The following is a 21,762-nucleotide window of genomic DNA, read 5'->3' on the forward strand; positions in this document are numbered from 1 at the left end:
CCATTGGTACAAACTCTAATGAATATTAATTGTAGCACACTTCTGAAATCCTTAAATAACTACAATTGCAAGTATGCAGGAGCCAATGTTGGACTAGGGTGAACAAAGTTAAAAATCACACAACGCCAGATTATAGTCCAACGGGTTGATTCAAAAGCATTAGCTTTCGGAGCGCTGCTCCTTCATCAGGTGTTTGTAAAGCAGGGCCATAAGACACAGAATTTATAGCAAAAAATTACAGTGTCATGCAACTGAAATGATATTTTGAACAAACCTAGATTGTAAACTCTTTTATCTTTTAGAATGGGTTGCAAGTTTCATTCATTAATATGTAAATCCAAGAATTTCTTTTAAGTCACATTCTCAAGAAAACTTAAGGTTTTATAAAATAAAGATGACATCTCAGCTCAGACATTGTATTAAAGGTGTGAGATTAGAATGTGTCTGTATCCCAATCTTTAGTCAGATTGGTTCTCTTTCCAAAGTGGCATTTACAAAATATTACATGGATTGACCGCCTGCATTGACTGCCTCCAAGCTGTGCATTCTTTGAGCAAACTAAAATGCATCTGCAATTACAAATTCACCCCATAGACTTATACACGTGTGCATCTGCAGGCGAGAGAGAGAGAGAGAGTGTGTGCATGTGAGTGTGAGCGTGTGAGTGTGAGTGCAAGTAAAAGTGTGTGTTTGCACGTGTGTAAGCTTGGCAAGCTTGTGTGTGAGACTGTGATGGAGTATAAGCCTGTGAGAGGATGCATGCGTGGGTGTGAATGTGGTGGGTGTATGTTTGTGTGTATGAGAGAGAGCTTGTGTATGAGAGAAGTTCTGAGTGAGTGTATGAGTATGTAAGAGTGTGTGTGTGTGCGAGTGCGTGTGCATGTGTGTGATAGAGATGTAGTGTGCCTTGAACCCAAGGTCCCGGTTGAGGCCATTCCCATGGATACTGAACTTGACTACCAGCCTCTGCTCGACCACTTTGCGTTGTTGCCTGTCCCGAAGTCCGCCTTGGAGGATGGTCACCTGAAGATCTGAATGTCCTTGACGGCTGAAGTGTTCCCTGACTGGGAGGGAAACACACCTGTCTGGTGATTGTTATACGGTGTCCATTCATCCCTTGTCATAGCGTCTGCTTGGTCACATCAATGTACCATGCCTCAGGGCATCCTTTCCTGCAGCGTATGAGATAGACAATGTTGGCCAAGTCTGTACAGGCTCTCAGTCTGGCCAAGGTCTTGCGAAAACCTAAGGATTGAAGTCCAGAACAAATTTTGTTAAAGACTGGTTCTATGATCACTGAAGCTGCTGCATTAGACCTCCATTAGAAGCAGTGACCATTTAACCAGACGCTTATTTTGATTGGATCTGTTTTGGATTAGATTAGATTAGATTACAGTGTGGAAACAGGCCCTTCGGCCCAACAAGTCCACACCGACCCGCCGAAGCGAAACCCACCCATCCCCTACATTTACCCCTTACCTAACACTACGGGCAATTTAGTATGGCCAATTCACCTGACCCTGCACATCTTTGGACTGTGGGAGGAAACCGGAGCACCCGGAGGAAACCCACGCAGACACGGGGAGAACGTGCAAACTCCACACAGTCAGTCGCCTGAGGCGGGAATTGAACCCGGGTCTCTGGCGCTATGAGGCAGCAGTGCTAACCACTGTGCCACCGTGCCACCCAGATGTTGCTAAGCAATTTAACTGTTCCAAACCAGATGTAGATTGGCTTTCCAGGGTGTGCACACTCTCCTCAATACTGGCCAATGAGTTCTCTTACTCCATTGCAGACTCCATCTGGCCTGTCAAAAAGGCACTTTGAATCTGAGATTGAAGAGTATGGATAGGATAAATAGACAAAGTCTTTTCCCTGGTGTGGGGGAGTCCAGAACTAGAGGCCATAGGTTTAGGGTGAGAGGGGAAAGATATAAAGAGACCTAAGGGGCAATGTTTTCACACAGAGGGTGGTACATGTATGGAATGAGCTGCCAGAGGAAGTGGTGGAGACTGGTACAATTGCAACATTTAAAAGGCACTTGGATGGGTATATGAATAGGAAGGGTTTGGAGGGATATGGGCCGGGTGCTGGCAGGTGGGACTAGATTGGGTTAGGATATCTGATTGGCATGGACAGGTTGGACCGAAGGGTCTGCTTCTGCGCTGTACATCTCTATGACTCTATATAGAAGATCCATGATCTCACTTAAAGAATAGCCATTAACTCCATTCACATGGTGACATTCCCATCCAAATCCAACACCTAGAGGGCAGGCAACAGGTCATTGGGTTTTTAATGGAGCAGCTTTGAGGAATGACAATTTTCTCATTGGAGTGAGCTTTAGATTTTACTGCCGACTCTGAGTGAGTGAGGGTTCAGCCAATGAGAAGCCCTGATAGTGCATTCCAGGCTAATATTTACTGGGGTGCCAGGATCCAGTGTGTGTGGGTTGCCAGCTCCAGACCCTGCTGAAGCCTCCACAATCTGCTGACTGTATAGGACCTGCCACCCTGTCAGTTGATGCAGAAATGGTTAGGGAAGTGTACACATTGTGGCCTGTCGGGCTGTTGAACGACTTCCAAAGCCAACACATGAAACCATTCTTTTCGAATATGGTGCTATTTTCCAGGGCCAACACGTGGCAGTGAGGTGATGAATGCAGGCAAATCCTCCAACGACTACCCATTAAAACTGGCGCTCCTCCAGAGACAGACTGCTCCCAGTTTACTGCGCTCTTCTGCCAAGATAGCTTCAGTTCCCTTTCTTTGCCTTAGCCTGTGGTGGTCAGGTCAAACTACCTGTCAACACGCACTGCCCACACCCAGACCTGAATTACAGAAAGCCAAAGCAATGCCATCTGCTGCAAGGGGTGCCATTTGTTAGCGTGTGCCAACAGGAAGAGGCCATGCAGCTAGGAACACAGCTGCTCAACTCTCTCACTGAAGCTATTGATGCTTCCTCGACACCGTGTGGGCTATTGAGGAGGTGCCCTTGATTGGTGCACAAGGCAACCATCCTCATGAATATCTCGTTCAAAGGGGAATTGGATAAAACTCCTGGGATTAAAAAAAATATGAAAAAGGTTTGAGGGATAGGACAGAATATCTGAACTAATGTAGGTAGCTGACATAGGCACAACAGTCTGAATGGCCTCCCACTGTAACGTTATCATGTTATTGATTCTACACAACATTGTCTCCACTTCAGGGTCATCAAGAAGAACATTAGATGTTGGGTTGTCCCATCATTGACAGATTTAAGCATTGACTGGGGGTCTCCTTTTCTCTTTGTTTTTATTACTTTCTTCTAATTCTCTGTACCATCAGCTTTGACAAAGACCCTTAAGATATCTTTTATACTTTTTTAAAGACGTGTTTGCAGCCCTATTGTCATGTCCCCTTGAAGTGATCCTATTTATTTGCACTCTGTGTCTGTCCAGTTTTCCCTTCTGAGTTTGAGTGTGTGTCCCTTAAACTTTGCCCAAATCTACATCCAGCTCTGCGAATCACTGCACAGTGTATTAGTGACAGCACTGGGATAGTCTAATGTGGAGGTTCCAGTGTTGCACTGGGGTGGACAGAATCAAAAATCACACGACACCCGGTTATGGTCCAATACGTTTATTCGAAACCGCAAACCTTTGGAGCACCCACTCCTTCCTCGGGTTGACAGGTTGAAAGAAGGTAGACTCACCCTGATGCATTGTCAAAGTATATCCATCATTTCCACTTAAGGGCTTAACCAATATGTCAGCTAATTGAACTTCACAAGCTCATAGCAGACTGGAATGCCGTGGCCTGATGAAATTCTGGGATTACGTACTGGCCTGATGAAGCAGGGAGTAATGATAGGTGAGAGGCAGTGCATTGATACTACCTCTCCTAACACTCAGAATAATTCCCCTTCAAAAGCCCTGTTCACAAAGACAAATATCTCAGACTTGCATTGGCTTGCATCTGCCCACACAGACCTCTTCCTGTCTTTTCATTTATCAGAGAGGAAATCAAGCACTCAGTAATCAAAAGCCGTGGAGACAATGGAGAGGGTGAGCAGCTTGGGGCTCTTCATTCTGTGTCTTTCTGCAGCCGTCAAACTGGAAGGTAAAGTTACAACCCTTTCTTCATTGTCCTTAACCCTTGTTCCTTATGTCTCAGTGAAATTCTCAATGAAGTCAGACACTGTAAAGATTGAGGAACCACGGCAGGCATGTGACCCTCTCTATATGCATGCCCAGCTCTGCAATGTTCTTAACACGTAGATGGTCGCTGCAAGATTACAAAGCTCCTGATTGAGCACCTTTAATGTCTGTGTTCCCAGCAACATCAAGTCACTCTCCCTGATTGCCCTGTGCAACAGTCGTTCTGTTTCAGGAACTGACCACCTGTATCAAAGCCATTAGCTTCCAGCTCTGTGCTGCTGGTAAAACAGGGCAGGCAAGAGCGTGTGGGGGTGGGGAGAGTTGGTCTCATTGCTACAAAGCAAGAAAATTGAAGTTGAGCAGCGTTCCGTGCAATGGAATTTGATTCTTATTCATTCAAGACAATTGACTGACATACAACACGTCAAGGAATGATGTGGGCTTCATGTTTGTGTGTTTAGGACTGATTATACAATATTGTACTGGAATAGTGTGGGTATGTTTGTTCTGACCAAAAACCAGCACAGGCACAATTTTGTTTTCATTCATGGCATACATGCATGGGCTGGCTTGGCCAGCTTTATTATCCGTCAGTAACATGTGTATCAGAAAACATAGCAGTCCCAGCTGACTGTCAGGTAGCCATTTGATTTTTGTATTTAATGACAGTGGAGACAGTGACATTGTTGTAGTATGAATAGATCAGCAATCTAGAACCACAGGCTAATGTCCTGGGGACGTGGATTTGAATCAAGCCATGACAGATGGTGAAATTTGAATTCTGGAAGAATCTGGAAGAATATGCTAGTCTAATGGTGACCACTGTCAATGGTTATGAGAACCCATTTGGGTCATTAATGTCCTTTAGGGAAGGGAATTTGCCTTCCTTATCTGCAACGTTGCTGTTCGTTTTGTTTTGTCCGCGCAGTGGTCCATGTGCAGCACTGACTTCTGCAGAGTTGAGAGTGTGGTGCTGGAAAAGCACAGCAGGTCAGGTAGCATCCGAGGAGCAGAAGAATCAACATTTCGGGCATAAGCCCTTCAACAGGAAGGGCTTATGCCCAAAATTACAATTCTCCTGTTCCTCAGATTCTGCCTGACCTGCTGTACTTTACCAGCACCACATTCTTGACTTGGATCTCCAGCATCTGCAGTCCTCACTTTCTGCAATCAGATGTCAATGCTAGGAATGGTACTAGCACACCAGTCAGCAAGCACAGATCCTCAGAGCAGCTGAGAGAGAACTTTGCTGAGAAGGAACTCTGGCCGACGTATGACTTCAGACCCACAGGAATGTGGTCAGCTCTTGACTGGTCTCCGGGCAATTAGGGATGGGCAATAAATGCTGGCCTCATCATTAAATCCCACATCCCATAAATAAACAAAACAAAAGAACAATTAATCTAACCTTTATGCTATGAAAGATAATGGAATCTTGCCTCAGTAAAGCCATTTAAAAAATCTGGAACAGAAATTATATTCTAGTTATTAGCCAGTTAAAATAACAACTAAGAACAAAGAAAATTATAGCACAGGAACAGGCCCTTCAGCCCTGCAAGCCTGTGCCAATTCAGATCCTTGATCTAAAGTGTCGCCTATTTTCTAAGGATCTGTATCCCTCTGTTCCCTGCCCTTTCATGTATCTGTCTAGATACATCGTAAATGATGCTATCATTCCCACCCCTACCACCTCCACAGGCAACACGTTCCAGGCACATGCCACCGTTTACATAAAGAATTTGGCATGCATATCACCCTTAAACCTTTCTCCTCTTACCTTGAACTTGTGACCCCTAGTAATTGAAGCCTCTACTCTGGGAAAAAGCTTCTTGCTATCCACCCTGTCTATACCTCTTATGATTTTGTAGACCTCAATCAGGTTCCCCCCATCAACCTCCATCTTTCTAATGAAAATAATCCTAATCTACTCAACCCCCCTTCACAGCTAGCACCCTCCAAACCAGGCAACATCCTGGTGAACCTCCTCTACATCCTCCCCAAAGCATCCACAATCTTTTGGCAATGTGGTGACCAGAAGTGCACGCGTTATTCCAAATGTGGCCGAACCAAAGTCTAATACAACTGTAACATGATGTGCCACCTCTTCTACTCAATACCCTGTCTGATGAAGGAAAGCATGCGCTATGCCTTCTTGACCACTCTATCGACCTGTGTTGCCACCTTCAGGGTACAATGGACCTGAACACCCAGATCTCTTTTTACATCAATTTTCCCCAAGGCTTTTCCATTTACCGCATAGTTCGCTCTTGAATTGGATCTTCCAAAATGCATCACCTCTCATTTGCCCAGATTGAACTTCAACTGCCATTTCTCCGCCCAACTCTCCAATCTATCTATATTGTGCAGTATTCTCTGACAGTCCCCATCACTATCTGCTACTCCACCAATCTTAGTGTCATCTGAAAACTTGCTAATTAGACCACCTATACCTTCCTTTAGATCATTTATATATATGACAAACAACAGTGGTCCCTGCACAGATCCCTGTGGAACACCACTGGTCACAGTTCTCCATTTTGAGAAACTTCCTTCCACAACTAATCTGTCTGCTGCTGCCCTGCCAGTTCTCTATCCATCTAGCTCGTATACCCTGGACCCTATGCGGCATCACTTTCAAAGTCTGTGAGAAGATTTGTAGCTCGGGTGCTCGTTGTTGTGGTTCTGTTCGCAGAGCTGGGAATTTTTGTTGCAAGAGCACTGGGCAGAAATCACATCGCGTCAACACCGACCTGCGGCCACAACAACGAGCACCCGAGCTACAAATCTTCACCCAAACTTTGAACACCTACGGGCGAGAGACGCTAAGACAAGCCGGGAAATGGGAATCCTGCGCTAACCGCCTAAGCGCCACATACGAACAACTCCGGTTCCTGCATGAATGCCGAATCGCGAAGGCCGCAGGTCGGTGTTGACGCGATGTGATTTCTGCCCAGTGCTCTTGCAATAAAAATTTCCAGCTCGGCGAACAGAACCACAACGACATCACTTTCTCCATCAGCCTACCAAGGGGAACCTTATCAAACGCCTTACTGAAGTCCATGTATATGACACATACAGCCCTTCCCTCATCAATTAACTTTGTCACTTCCTCAAAGAATTTTATTAAGTTGGTAAGACATGACCTTCCCATCACAAAACCATGCTGCCTATCACTGATAAGCCCGTTTTCTTCCAAACGGGAATAGATCCTATCCCTCAGCACCTTCTCCAGCAGCTTCCCTACCATAACATCAGGCTCACCAGTCTATAATTACCTGAATTATCCCTGCTCCCCTTCTTAATCAAGGGTCAACATTAGCAATTTTCCAGTCCTCCAAGACCTCACCTGTGTTCAAGGATGCTGCAAAGATATCTCGGTTTCAGGCATTTTGTCACCATACTGGGAAACATCATCAGTGAGCCTCCAGATGAAGCTCAACCAGAACCTCAACCTGAGCTACAAATCTTCTCAAACCTTGCTAGCAAAGATTTGTTAAGGCCCCAGCTATTTCTTCTCTTGCTTCCCTCGGTAACTTGGGATAGGTCCCATCCAGACCTGGAAACTTGTTCACCTTAATGTCTTTAAGAATATTCAACACTTTTCCCTCCTTATGCAGATTTGACCCAGAATAATCAAACATCTATCCCTAACCTCAACAACCATCATGTCACTCTTCTCAGTGAATACTGATGCCAAGTCCTCATTAAGAAACTCACTCATTTTCTCTAATTCCACGCATAACTTACTTCCTTTGTCTTTTAGTGGGCTGACCTTTTCTCTAGTTACCCTCTTGTTCCTTATATATGACTAAAAGGCTTTGACATTTTCCTTAACCCTGTTTGCTAAAGATATTTTGTGACGCCTTTTAGCCCTCTTAATTCCTCATTTCAGATTGGTCCTACTTTCCTGATATTCTTCCAAAGTTTTGTCTGTCTTCAGTCACCTAGACCTTACGCATGCTTCTCTTTGCCTCTTCGCTAGTCTCACAATTTCACCTGTCATCCACGGTTCCCTAATGTTGCCATTTCTATCCCTCATTTTCACAAGAACATATCTCTCCTGAACTCTAATCAACCTCTCTATAAAAGCTTCCCTCATATCAAATGTGGATTTACCTTCAAACAGCTGCTCCCAATCCACATTCCCCAGCTCCTGATGAATTTTGCTACAGTTGACCTTCCCCAATTTAGCACTCTTTCTTTAGGACCACTCTCGTCTTTGTCCATGATATTCTATAACTTACGGAATTGTGATCACTATTCCCAAAGTAATGCCCAACTGAAACTTTAACCACCTGGCTGGGCTCATTCCCCAACACCAGGTCCAGTATGGCCCTTTCCTGAGTTGGACTATTTACATACGGCTCTATAAAACCCTCCTGGATGCTCCTTACAAATTCTGCTCCATCTAAATGTCTAACACTAAGTGATCTCAGACAATGTTCGGAAAATTAAAATCTCCCATCACCACCACCCTGTTGCTCCTACATCTTTCCATATTCTGTTTACTTATTTGTACCTCTATCTCATGCTTGCTGTTGGGAGGCCTGTAGTACAGCCCCAACATTGTTACCGCCCCCTTCCTATTTCTGAGCTCTGCCCATATTGCCTCACTGCTCGAGTCCCCCATAGTGTCCTCCTTCAGCACAGCTGTGATATCCTCTCTGAACAGTAATGCAACTCCTCCACCTCTTTTACCTTCCTCTCGATCCCCCCTGAAGCATCTATATCCTGGGATATTTAGTTGCCAATTATGCCCTTCCCCCAACCAAGTCTCAGTAATAGCAATAACAGGTACTAATCCAAGCTCCAGGTTCATCCACCTTGCCTACTACACATCTCGCATTAAAACAAATGCACCTCAGACCACCTGCCCCTTTGCATTCATCATCTGCTCCCTGACTACTCTTCCCCTTAGTCATGCTGACTTCATCATCTAGTTCCTCACAAGCTTTAGTTACTAACTCCTTATTGTCCACTAACCTTCTCATTTGGTTCCCACCCCCGTCTCCTCAACAGCATTAGTAAAAGCAGCCCGAGGACATTGGTTCTAATGCTGCCCAGGTGTAGATCGTCTGATTTATAGTAGTCCCACCTCCCCCAAAAACTGGCCCCAGTGTCTCAAAAATCAGAACCCCTCCCTCCTGCACCATCTCTCAAGCCATTCATTCACCCTGTGTGTTCTTTCGTTTCTACTCTAGTTTTTTGTTTGTCATGAGTCTTATTGAATTTCCTAAAAAAAGGAACCCAAAGTAGACAAGATCTCAGTCAATAAATATACTTGAATTTTTCAAAAGGACTTTAATGCCTAGGAGTCACACCTGGCACGCAGGAAGATGGTTGTGGTTGTTGGAGGTCAGTCACCTCAGCTGAGGGCATCTCTGCAGGAGATTGTCACAATAGTGTCCAAGGCCGCACCACCTTCAGCTGCTTCATCAATTCCCTTCTTTTCACCATTGGGACAGAAATGGGGATGTTTGCCGATGACTATACAATGTTCAGCACCATTCACCACTCCTCAGATACTGAGGCAGTACATGTTCAAATGCAACAAGATGTGGACAATATCCAGACTTGGGCTGACAAATAGCAAGTAACAAGCGCATCACACAAATGCCAGACAATGACCATCTCCAATAAGAGATAATCTAACCATCACCTCTTGACATTCAATGGTGTTACCTTCACTGAGTTCCCCATTGTCAACATCCTTGGGGTTACTCACTGGATAAAAGCAAATTACTGTGGATGCTGGAATCTGAAAGCAAAAGAGAAAATGCTGGAAAATCTCAGCAGGTCTGGCAGCATCTGTAAGGAGACAAAGTTTTGACAGAGGGTCGGTTAGACTTGAAACGTCAGCTCTATCCTCTCCTTACAGACGCTGCCAGACCTGCTGAGATTTTCCAGCATTTTCTCTTCTGGTCCTTGGGGTTACTGTTGACCAGAAACTCAACTGGACTTATCATGTAAACAAGAGCAAGTCAGAGGCTAGGAATACTACAGCAAGTAACTCACTTCCTGATTCCCATAGCCTATCTACAAAGGAAAGTGATGGAATACTCCCCACTTGCCTGGATGGTGCAGATCCAAACCAAGAAGCTTAACACTATCCAGGGCAAAGCAACCCACTTGATTAGCACCATATCCAAAAGCCTCCACTCCCTTCACCACTGACGCTCAGCAGAAGCAATATACGCTGTCTACAAGACACACTGTAGAAATTTACTAAGGATCCTTAGTAGCATCTTCCAAACCTACAACCACTGCCATCGAGAAGGACAAGGGAAATAGATACATGGTAACATAACACCACCTACAGGTGGAGGTAACAGCTCCAAGCCACTCATCATCTTGACTCATTGTTCCTTCACTGTTGCTGAGACAAAATCCTGGAATTCTCTCCCTAAAGACATTGTGGGTCTACCTGAGGCACATAGACTACAGTGGTTTAGAAAGACAGTTCACCATTACCTTCTCATGGGCAACTAGGAACAGGCAGCAATACCCACACAGCCCAAGTGTCATAGAGTCCTACAGCATGGACACAGGCCCTTTGGCTCAAACTGGTCTGAAGGGCCTTTTTCCACACTGTAGGGAATCTAATCTATGTTTACTTCACATGTTTTTGATATGAAAACACCCTGACTTTCCTTTGGTTAACTAGATTTGTAATTTTTCTCTCTCTCTGCTGTTGTCAATTGCTTCTTGCAGCTCTTCTGAAAGTGATATTGAGCTGTTCTAAAATAACAATGTTCTTTTTCAGTTTGCTAATGCTATCACTGTTTCCACATGAAATGTAATATGGTGTGTATGCTAGGAACTCTGAGGCTTTGGTTGATTTCAATCCCTTGTTTATACCTTGCTATCAACATAAGAAATTATATCACAAAATGACACCTCTCTCTTCACCTTCCCTAGATAATGCTCAAGCTTTCTTACATACTGCTCAGAGACAGATATTTTCATTCCTGCTTGCCTTGTGTATGATCACATTTACTGCAAATGATCTGTATCCTCACAGCACATCTGTCATGTCCTTGTCTTTCATCTCTGTCCCTTCATCATTACCAATGTTGAAGTTTTAAAAGTGTTTAGATAATTCTACATTTGTTCAATTTGGTTGCACTCATCTAATTAAGTTCTCAAAATAACTCCTTTAAATGCTTCAGGTTCAACAGAGATATACCACTAGGCAGGGCAAGGACGCTGGGTTAATGAATAAATCAAATCCAACACCAGTCCAACACCGGCATCTCCAAATCTTAAACTGCAGGCAGTTATTCAGACACACTACTAAAACCAAACTGTATTGAATGCAATCAGACCAGACCAGACCACTCATCGAGAAACTCAAAAGTATTTAAATAACAAACAAAAGACAGAAAGATTATATTTACAAAAATATGAGGCAGACTTTAAACTGGACTCAAAACCCAGCTCTTGGTCAAGAAACCTCCATCTTCCTTGAACCAAAACACCTCAAGTATTCACAGGGACATAAGCACCTGACTAACTGGTCTGAGAACTGACAAACTCAGACAGAAGTTTCCGATTAATTATTCTGAGCTCAAGTTTCCACATTTACAGAAAATCCCAGATAACTGTAATGAAACTGACTCTTTAGATCGATTTAAACTCAGGGCAGGACCACACTTCATCTGCCCTCAGTAAACTCAGAAAGCTCAAAATGTGGCACTTGGGATATTTAATATTTGACCTTAATTAAAAGTTCTTGTTGAAATCAAACTTGACAACAATGCAGCTAAATAGTTGGATGTTCCTATGTGTACATGATCTCTCTCCCTGGAAGATTATGGAATGCCTCAGTATATGCTTCAAATTTAAAAGGCCAAGCTCTTATTTGTAGTTTTCAATGCCAACCCCTACAGAGTTAAAAATCACACAACACCAGGTTATAGTCCAACAGGTTTAATTGGAAGCACACTAGCTTTCGGAGCGACACTCCTTCATCAGGTGATGACATCATCTATCACCTGATGAAGGAGCGATGCTCCGAAAGCTAGTGTGCTTCCAATTAAACCTGTTGGACTATAACCTGGTGTTGTGTTATTTTTAACTTTGTACACCCCAGTCCAACACCGGCATCTCCAAATCTTGAATTGCAGGCAGTTATTCAGACACACTACTAAAATTTAAGATAAATCCAGCTTTTATTTACTAATTATTATTTATGGATTATTGTTCTATTCAAGTATCATTGAGATGCTTCTACTAATTCTGTTACTGACTGCTACTCATAATGTAGTTTGTCTGTCTTCTGGAATTGTTAAACATAGAAAAATCCTTTGTTCGACAAGCAAAACATGAAGGCTTTAAAAACGTCACATTAACAAAATCTTACAACTACACTCTAAACCCCAGAATTGCTTTTTACAAGACAACAAGTGGCAGATGAAGATTAATTTAGATAAGTGTGAGGGAATTCAGGGCAGGACTTATACACTTAATGATAGGCTGCTGGAGAGTACTGCCAAACAAAGAGACCTTGGGATGCCCATTGTTAGATTCTTGAAGGTGGAGTCACAGGTTGATAGGGTAGTGAAGAAGGTGTTTGGTATGCCTATGCCACACTTTTCAACTCTTCATGGTCAGTGCATTGAGTACACGAGTTGGGATTTCATATTGCAGCTGTACAGAACGTTGATAAGGCCACTTTTGGAATATTGCATTCAATTTTGGCCTCCCTGTTATAAGATGTTGTTATACTTGAAAGACTGTATAAAAGTTTTACTAGGATGTTGTCAGATTTGAATTATAGGTAGAGGCTGAATAGATGAGGCTATTTTCATAGAATCTCTACAGTGTGGAAACAGGCCCTTCAGCCCAAATCGACCTTCCAAAGAGTAACTTACCCAAGCCATTTCCCTATCTTACTATCCTATATTTGCCTTTGACTAATGCACCTAACCTACACATCCCTGAACACTACAGGCAATTTTGCATGACCAATTGACCTAACCTGCACATCTTTGGTTCGTGGGACGAAACCAGAGCAAACCCACGCAGACAAAGGGAGAATGTGCAAACTTCACACAGACAGTCACCCAAGGCTGTAATTGAACCCAGGTCCCTGGCGTTGTGAGGCAGCAATGCTAACCACTGAGCTATCAGGCCATCCCTGGACCATCAGAGGGGCATGATTAGGGTGAATAGGCAAGATCTTTTTCCTAGGGTAGAGGAGACTGAAACTGGAGGAAATAGGTTTAGGGTGAGAGGGGAAAGATATAAAAGGGCCCTAAGGGGCAACATTTTCATGCAGAGTGGTACGTGTATGGAATGAGGTGTCAGAAGAAGTTAGAGAGGCTAGTACAATTACATATTTAAGAGTCAGCTGCATGAGTACATAAATAGGAAGGGTTAGAGGGATATGGGCAAAATGCTGACAAATTGGACTAAATTAATTTAGAATGCCCAGCATAGACGAGTTGGACCAACAAGTCTGTTTCCATGCTACATGCCTCTATGACTCTAAGATTCAATAAAGATCACATCTCAAATATCGAAACTTAATGACCATTCAGAGTAAGAACAACTAACTGGGGGAGAGCCAGCTTCAGTGGGGCTAGGACAGAGATGGTCAAGAGAGACTGGAACTCAAGGTTGGCCAGAAGAACTGTACTTGCACAATGGGCTATCTTTAAAGAGGAGGGGGTACGGGTACTGTTTTGAGGAACATTTTCTCAAAAGGAAAACAAGGGATAAAACAACCCTGCACTCCTCAATGACAAATTAAGTTAAGGAAGAAAAATTGTACTTACGATAGGTGTAAGGCAGTGAATACATTTGAGAACCAGGCTAAATACTGAATGTCCAGAGGGAGACAAGAAAACAAATAGCGATAACAAGTAAAGGAATGACATTTGACACAGTAGGGAAATCATACAGTCTTCTATAGGCATAATGAACTGTAAAAGGAGTAGGGCCACTTAAAGACTAAGAGGGGATTTCTATGTGGAGGCAAAGTGACATGACTAACATATTAAGTGAATCAGTCTTTCCCAAAAAGAGATATGCTGCTCAAGTTATGATGACAAAAGGAGGAAACTTAGTCTCTAGTAAGGGTTTAAAATTGAGAAGCTATGAGTAATTAATTAAGACACTGAGATGGAATGAGAGACACCCACAGACTTTGAAGTATGATAAAGAAAGAAGAGGCACTTGCAATAATTCTTCTATCTTGTCTGAGTTTGGGTGTTATGCCAGAAGGTTGGAGAATTGAGAATGCCCTTATTCAAACACATTTGTCAGGATAGCCCCAGCAATTCCAAACAATTTGGTGTAAGGGAAAATTCTTGAATAATTATTAGGAATAGGATTAATACTCACATGGAAATTTTTTAAAAAGTCATTTGTGGGATATTGCCCTCGAGAAGATTAGATTACCTACAGTGCGGTAACAGGCCCTTCAGCCCAACAAACCCACACTGACCCTCTGAAGAGTAATCCACCCAGACCCATTCCCCTACCCAATATTTACCCCTGATGTGGCAATTTAGCATGACCAATTCACCTAACATGCACATCTTTTGGAATGTAGGAGGAAACCGGAGCACCTGGAGGAAACCCACGCAGATATGGGGAGAATGTGCAAACTCCACACAGACAGTCGCCCAAGGTGGGAATCGAATCCGAGTCCCTGGTGCTTTGAGGCAGTAGTGCTAACCACTGAGCCACCGTGCCACCGAGAAGGTGATGGTGAGCTCCCATCTTGAACCACCGCAGTCCACTTGCTGTGGGTTGACTCACAATGCCATTAGGGAGGGGATTCCCAGCAACAATGAAGGGATTGCAATACATTTCCAAGTCAAGATGGTGAGGGGCCTGGAAGGGAACTTGAAGGTGGTGGTGTTCCTATGTATCTGCTGCCCTTGTCCTTCTAGATGGAAGTGGTTGTGGGTTTGGGAGGTGCTGCCTTGAGGATCTTTGGTGAATTTGTGCAGTGCATCTTGTAGATAGTACACACTGTTGGTACTGAGTATTGGTGGCGGAGGGAGTGGATGCTTGTGGATGCTGTGCCAATCAAGTAGGGTGCTTTGTCCTATATGGTGTCAAGCTTCTTGAGTATTGTTAGAGCTGCACTCATCCAGGCAAGTGGGGAGAATTCCACCACAATTCTGACTTGCGTCTTGTAGTTGGTGGACAGACTTTGGGGAGTTAGGAGGTGAGTTACTCACCAGAGTATTTCTAGCCGCTGACCTATTTTTTAAGCCATTGTGTTTATGTGGTGAATCTAGTTAAGTTTCTAGTCATTGATAATCCCCAGAATGTTGATAATGGGGGATTCAGTAATGGTAAACCATTGAGTGTAACTGGGTGGTGATTAGATTGTCTCTTACTGGTGATGGTCATTGCCTGGTATTTGTGTGGCACAAATGTTACTTGCCACTTGTTAGCTCAAGCCTGGATATTGTCCAGATCTTGTTGCATATGGGTTAATTTGGAGGAGAATTCTGACTAACTTGATAGTGTTTTTTTGAAGAGGTTACAGGGAAGATTGACGAGGGCAAGTCTGTTGATGTGGTGTATATGGACTGCCAAAAGGCATTTGATGCAGTACCACATTGGACATGTATTAAATTTGCTGAGTGACAGAAAATAAGAGAGTAAAGATAATATTGCTGTGGTCCTGCCAGCAGATCGAGCTGCTCGCTCATTAGAGAGAGATGATTGATGGTGAGCTTAACCTTAGGGTAGCCATTCCTCAGGTGAGGGGAGAGATTGAGAAGGAGAGTCTTTCATAGTGATCTCAGCTAGGTGTACCGATTGAACCCTGTGGCATTGGTATTACTCTGCACCACAACCCAGCTGTCCAGCCAACTGAGCTAACTCACCCTCTAATTGGTCAGAATAGAAGAAGGTTTGCAGTGAAGTTCCCAGGGATTGGTTTTGGGACCTTTGTTTTTCCAGAGGTATATATTATGCAGTGGGCAATTTCTATGTTTGTGGGTAATACAAAACTTGTAAACGGAAGAGGATTGTGTAAAATTAGAAAAGGGCATCGATAGGTTGGTGGCTGGACAGACAGATTGCAGGTGAAGTTCAATGTGAGGTGCTTCATTTTGGTAGAAGTAACCAGAAGGCACGATGTAAAAATAAATGGTGTGAGGAGTAGACAGACTTTCATGTATATGTACATAAGCCACCATAGGACAGATAAAGCAAGCAGTTAATAGAGCAGTCAGTATCTAAGCTTTATTAATGGGGGCATAGAGTACAGGAGCTGGACGTGGAAAGACATTACTCCCACAGTATTGAGAATTGTGTAGAGTTCTGGACTCCACGCTGGAGGAAGTTTGTGAATACATTGGAAACAGTGCAGAAGAGGTTTATGAGAAGAGTTCCAGCAATGATAAATTTGAGTTAAGAATATAGATTGGAGAAGTCGGAATTGTTTTCTTTGGAGAGAAGAAGGCTGAGGAGAAGGCTGAGATGAGATTGAATGAAGTTTTCAAAATCATGAGGGAACTGGACAGAGTAGGCAGGGAGAAACTATTTACACTCTCAGAAGTGTCAAGAACAAAAGATGCAGATATTAGATTATTTATGAAAGAACCAGTTGTAAATGAGCATGCGAATAAAAATTATGTTGTAGATAGTGGACAGGTTTTGGGGAGTCAGGAGATGAGTTACTCGCTGCAGGATTCCTAGCCTCTTACCTGCTCTACCAGCCACTGTTCAGTTCAGTTTCTGGTCAATGGTAACCCCCCAAGATAGTGAATGTGGAAGATTCAGTCATGGCAATGCCTGTGAATGTCAAGGGACAATGGTTGGATTTGTGCTTGTTTAAGATGATCATTACCTTACATGTGCGTGATGTGAATTTTATTTGGCACTTGTCAGCCCAAGCTCTTATTGCATTTGAACAAGGGGTGGACAAGTAGTGTCTAAGGAGTTGTGAATAGGGCTGAACATTGTGCAATCATCAGCGAATGTCCCCATTTTTGACCTTATGATGGAGGAAAGGCCATTGATGAAGCAGCTGAAGACGTTTGGGCCTAGGATACTACTCTGAAGAACTCCTATAGCAATATCCTGGAACTGAGATGACGGATCTCCAGCAACCATCCTTCTGTGCACCAGGTATAACTCCAACCAGCAGCAAGTTTGCCCCTGATAACTATTGATTCCAGTTTTGCCAGGACTCCTTGATGCCACAATTTGGAAGAATGTAGCCTTGATGTCAGGGGCTGCCACTCTGACCTCGACTCTTGAATTCAGCCTTTTTATTCATGTTTGAACCAAGGCTGTGTTAAGACCTGGAGAGGGATGATGTTGGGGACTTAAGGCAACAGCTTTGGCCATCCCAATATTTAGTTGGAAGAAAATATTGCCTATTGCTGGATGTTAGACAAATGAACTGCTAACTTCGAAGCAGTTTGTGGTGATGGTTGAGAGAGGTGGGTATAAGGTAGAGCTGGATGTTAATAGTGTATATACAGAAGGCAGCACAATGTTGTGAGATGATTCTTGAGCTATTGCTATGCGGAGGCCCTGCAATGATTCATGTAAACAGCTCACCAGGTATAACAGTCTGTATAAAGTTCTATGCTTCAACATGGAGCTGAACACTCCCATACTCATCACCAATTTCTGGAGCTCCTGCACCACATTGTCACATTCATCCAATCCTTGATCTTCCATGGACTTTATGCAAAAGAGGCATTCTTCTTCATTTCACCCTCATTACTTTTCTTGTTGGTAAAACTTTGCATCTTCCAACTGCTGTCCCACGTTCCTGTAAGTGTTCTGCTGCCCTGCTCGCTATCCACAGGCTCTAGTTCAGTGTTCAAAATGCTTTCTTAATCCTGCCTGCCTCCTCCCTTTCCGTATGGCTAACCATGTGGTGGCAACACTGTGGTTGCTGATTCTGAGGCATTGTCCCTGCAGGTCAATCCCACTTCCTGGATTTTATGCAGTGTCAGTTCTCATGTCACCTTGTCCTTGACTGTTCCAAATATTCTGTCCTAATTACTGTTTCCTTACAGTTACACACAAATGGCAGAGATAGCGAAGATAACAGAGTAATAATGTGTAAAATGTAACAGTCAAGGCAAGATTAGCTCATGTTCTGTGAAGTGAACGGGAGAGGCCCGTTCAGCTCCTGTGCAGTGAGTCACAGAGACCTGTTATAAAAAACCCTAGTTTTTCACTGGGGTGACACAGTGGCTCAGTGGTTTGCACTGCTACCTCACAGCCCTTGGCACTGTCTGGGTGGAGTTTACACATTCTCCCTGTGTCTGCAAGGGTGTGTTCCGGTTTCCTGTGACAGTTCAAAGATGTGCAGGCTAGGTGGATTGGCTGTGAGAAATGTGGGATTACAGGTAAAGGGTAGGGGTGTTGGCCTGGCTGGGATGCTATTCAAAGGGTCGGCATGACTGCTGGGCTGAATGGCCTGCTTTCACGTTGTAGGGGATTCTGTGATTCCATTCGCCATCTCTGTAGTGCTGCTCAGAGCTGCTCAGTGACACCAACACCCCCAGCTTGATAGCCACGTTTTCATTAAAGCTGTTAAAGTCTCTCACTATGGGTTTTCCCTTTTCTCCAGCCCTTATCTCCACTTCAGTTACAATACGGACTTGACCAGGTTTGGTAGACAATGAGTGAGCTGCTCACAGCCATAAAGATTGTGGGTCCCACCCTTGTCTGTGAAATCTACTCACTTATTCAGGACCTTCCTCATGTGCAAAAATAGCCTCTGGTTTCTTTTCATCTCCTTCAAACCAGCTTTAACCCCCTCCAGGAATGTGTGAGGAGATCATGATCATGTCAGTTGTCTTTCCTATCTTTTCCTTGCTCAATGGGTCGAACTTCCTCTAATGCTCACCCCTGCCCTTACCTTGAATTCACACCTTTCTCTAGATTCTTTCCAAGATCCTTCATATCTTCTCTGAGTTCATTTAGTCCAGAAGACCAACCTCCTCCTTCTTATTGCCATTTTGTACTGAACAACCAGCTTCCTCTCTGGCTCCCCATGTTGCTTGACATTATTATCTTTTCCAATATTACGCACAGATCTAATATTGCTAAAAGTTCTGTCTCTTTGGCTAATGTTTATTTCTGTCCTTCAAATCTGCCATCATCATCCCACTGTTCCATAAATCTATCGTTTACCCATTGCAAACAATTACCCCATATCCAAACTCCATTTCCTCGCCAAAGATCAATTCGGCCGTTGGGCCATAAAATGGGGGAATATAAGTCGCCCATTCACCCCATGAAGTCTGCTCCGCCATTCAAAGATAATCCTCAACTCCCCTTTCTTTCCTTTTCCCTATAACTCTTGATGCTCTTCCTGACTAAACGTCTATCTCATGCCACCTCTAACACTACTGAGTATACCTGACCCCACCACTGCCTCAGCTCACTCACTGCTGTAGATTAGATTACTTACAGTGTGGAAACAGGCCCTTTGGCCCAACAAGTCCACACCGCCCCGCCGAAGCGCAACCCACCCATACCCCTGCATTTACCCCTTACCTAACACTACGGGCAATTTAGCGTGGCCAATTTACCTGACCTGCACATCTTTGGACTGTGGGAGGAAACTGGAGCACCCAGAGGAAACCCACGCAGACACGGGGAGAACGTGCAAACTCCACACAGTCAGTCGCCTGAGGCGGGAATTGAACCCGGGTCTCTGGCGCAGTGAGGCAGCAGTGCTAACCACTGTGCCACCCTGGTGCCCGTGTAGCTCCCAGCAATGCCTTAGTTATCTTAGCCATGACTTTGACTATTCTCACTCAGTCCTGACTGATGATCCACATTCTATTCTACTTAAACCCAGGTTCATTATAAACTCTGCTGTCTTAAACACTCATCTTAATTCATAACAAGTGCTCTTCTCCAGCTGTCCCTGTGCTTGCTGATCTATGTTGGTTCCTGGTCAAGCAACACCTTGATTTTAAAATTCTTGTCTTAATTTCCCAATCCATCTGTGGGCACAACCTTCTCTGTTTCTGTAATACCTTTCCAAATTCTCCCAGGATATCTGCACACTACTCATTTTGGTCTCTTGAGCATTGTGTATTTTAATTTCTCCAACATTAATTATGGTACCTTCAGCTGCCTGGATCCCCAAGTTCTGGAATTCTCTGCCAACATTACTCTGTATCACTGCCATTTCAAAATAATTCCTTGAAGGTAGCTCCTCAAAATCTATTTCTTCAATCCAGCTTTCATCATCTGCTCTATCAAACCCTCATGTGGTCTGGTGTGAGATTTTGTTTGATAATGTTATATGAATACTTATTGTTGCTGTTTCCTTTATATTTTCTTGATTCAGCACATCTTCCATTCGGCCTGTCTCTGAAAGAACACTCACTATTCATCCCCTCCCCAAACCTTTTACCATACCCTGACAAACCTCTTTCCCAAATATCACACGCTTCATATGCAAAAAACATGCAGAATATTGTTTTGGGGAGGACAGAACAATGATGACCTTCTTTCATGATGTTAAATCTATAAACACAGGTTGTGGCGGAGTCTCTACAGTGTGGAAGCAGGCCATTCGGTCCATCAGATCCACACTGACCCTCTGAAAAGCATCCCAACAGACCCACCCTCTCTTCCCCTGCATTTCTCATGGCTAATCCACTGAACCCGTACATTCCTGGAGACGATGGGAAATCCACCTAACTTGCGCGTTTTTGGTCTGTGGGAGGAAAAACATGCAGTCACAGCAAGAATATGCAAACTTCACACAGACAGCCATGTGAGGTTGGAATCAAACCCAGGTCCCTGCTGTTGTGAGGCAGCATGTGAACGACTGTACCACTGTGCCACTCTAGTTAGACCCACTCTGATTTTATTCCTCATCAAAGTCAAGCATTTGGTTGCCCTGCATGTTGGCTAGATTTTAATTACCTGAGTGCATCTTTTTTCTTATAGCCCTGACAACTTCCCAAAGGTCAGGTACCCAGAATATAGGAGGATACAAATCAGTAGCAAGTCAAATTTGCCCTCTGGGGAAGTAACTGGAAAAGATTAAAGGGAAGTAAAACAGAATGGCTGACAGGTAGGTAGGAACGAGTGGCAATGCACTTCTACCTCACAGCTATGTCTGACACTGGTGATTGTAACGTCAAATTGAATTAGAATCAGAATAACTACAGCGTGGAAACAGGCCCTTTGGCCCAACAAGTCCATACCTTCCGTCCGAAGAGTAACCCACCCAGACCTATTCAAAAAGCATCCCACCCAGACTCACTCCCATAACCCTGCATTTCCCCTGGCTAGCCCACCTAGCCTACAGTTTCCTGAACACTATGGGCCAACCCAACTTGACTGTGAGAGGAAATAGAGCACCTGGAGGAAACCCACACAGAGAGAATATGTCAATTCCCAACAGTCGCCCACGGCTGGAATCGAACACAGGTCCCTGGTACTATGAGGGAGCAGTAGCTAACCACTGAATCACCATGCCACACCTTGACTTGGAAAAAAATATGGCAAGTATTCCCTGGAAGGAGAAGGATGAATACTGCTGAGGCTACAGGTGGGTTTTTTAAAGATTGGGCAGAAAGAAGAAGAGAGGCAAAGAGGGATATTTCTGCAGCAGTCTTGTTGCAATTATTAAAATAAAATCCTGCTCACACTTG

At 43.9% G+C, this 21,762-nt stretch overlaps 2 protein-coding genes across 7 annotated transcripts in view; one reads left to right on the forward strand and one right to left on the reverse strand.

Annotated features, from left to right (window-relative positions):
• Window positions 1–289: 289 nt before the first annotated feature.
• LOC122551450 (uncharacterized) overlaps window positions 290–21,762 on the reverse strand; it is a 71,696-nt gene continuing 50,223 nt past the window's right edge. For all 4 annotated transcript variants that reach the window (XR_015757627.1, XR_006312105.2, XM_087988929.1 and 1 more), the window contains one exon: window positions 290–1,245. Coding sequence is in view for 1 of the 4 variants with exons in the window: in XM_087988929.1 (XP_087845055.1) it covers window positions 1,121–1,245 (125 nt within the window). In the remaining 3 variants the exon portion in view is untranslated. The remainder of the gene's footprint in view (window positions 1,246–21,762) is intronic.
• The window catches only part of LOC122551449 (cytotoxic T-lymphocyte protein 4-like), a 42,313-nt gene continuing 24,376 nt past the window's right edge, over window positions 3,826–21,762 (forward strand). For 2 of the 3 annotated variants that reach the window (XM_043693374.2, XM_087988927.1), the window contains exon 1: window positions 4,061–4,103. Coding sequence is in view for 1 of the 3 variants with exons in the window: in XM_087988928.1 (XP_087845054.1) it covers window positions 4,040–4,103 (64 nt within the window). In the remaining 2 variants the exon portion in view is untranslated. Of the gene's footprint in view, window positions 3,855–3,998; window positions 4,104–21,762 lie in introns of those variants that run through there. The other variant, XM_087988928.1, reaches the window with a different exon arrangement.

The sequence above is a fragment of the Chiloscyllium plagiosum genome, unplaced genomic scaffold (assembly GCF_037043375.1).
Source record: "Chiloscyllium plagiosum isolate Xiang-an unplaced genomic scaffold, Cpla_swu_hap1 HiC_scaffold_7, whole genome shotgun sequence".
NCBI classification, from domain to species: Eukaryota; Metazoa; Chordata; class Chondrichthyes; order Orectolobiformes; family Hemiscylliidae; genus Chiloscyllium; species Chiloscyllium plagiosum.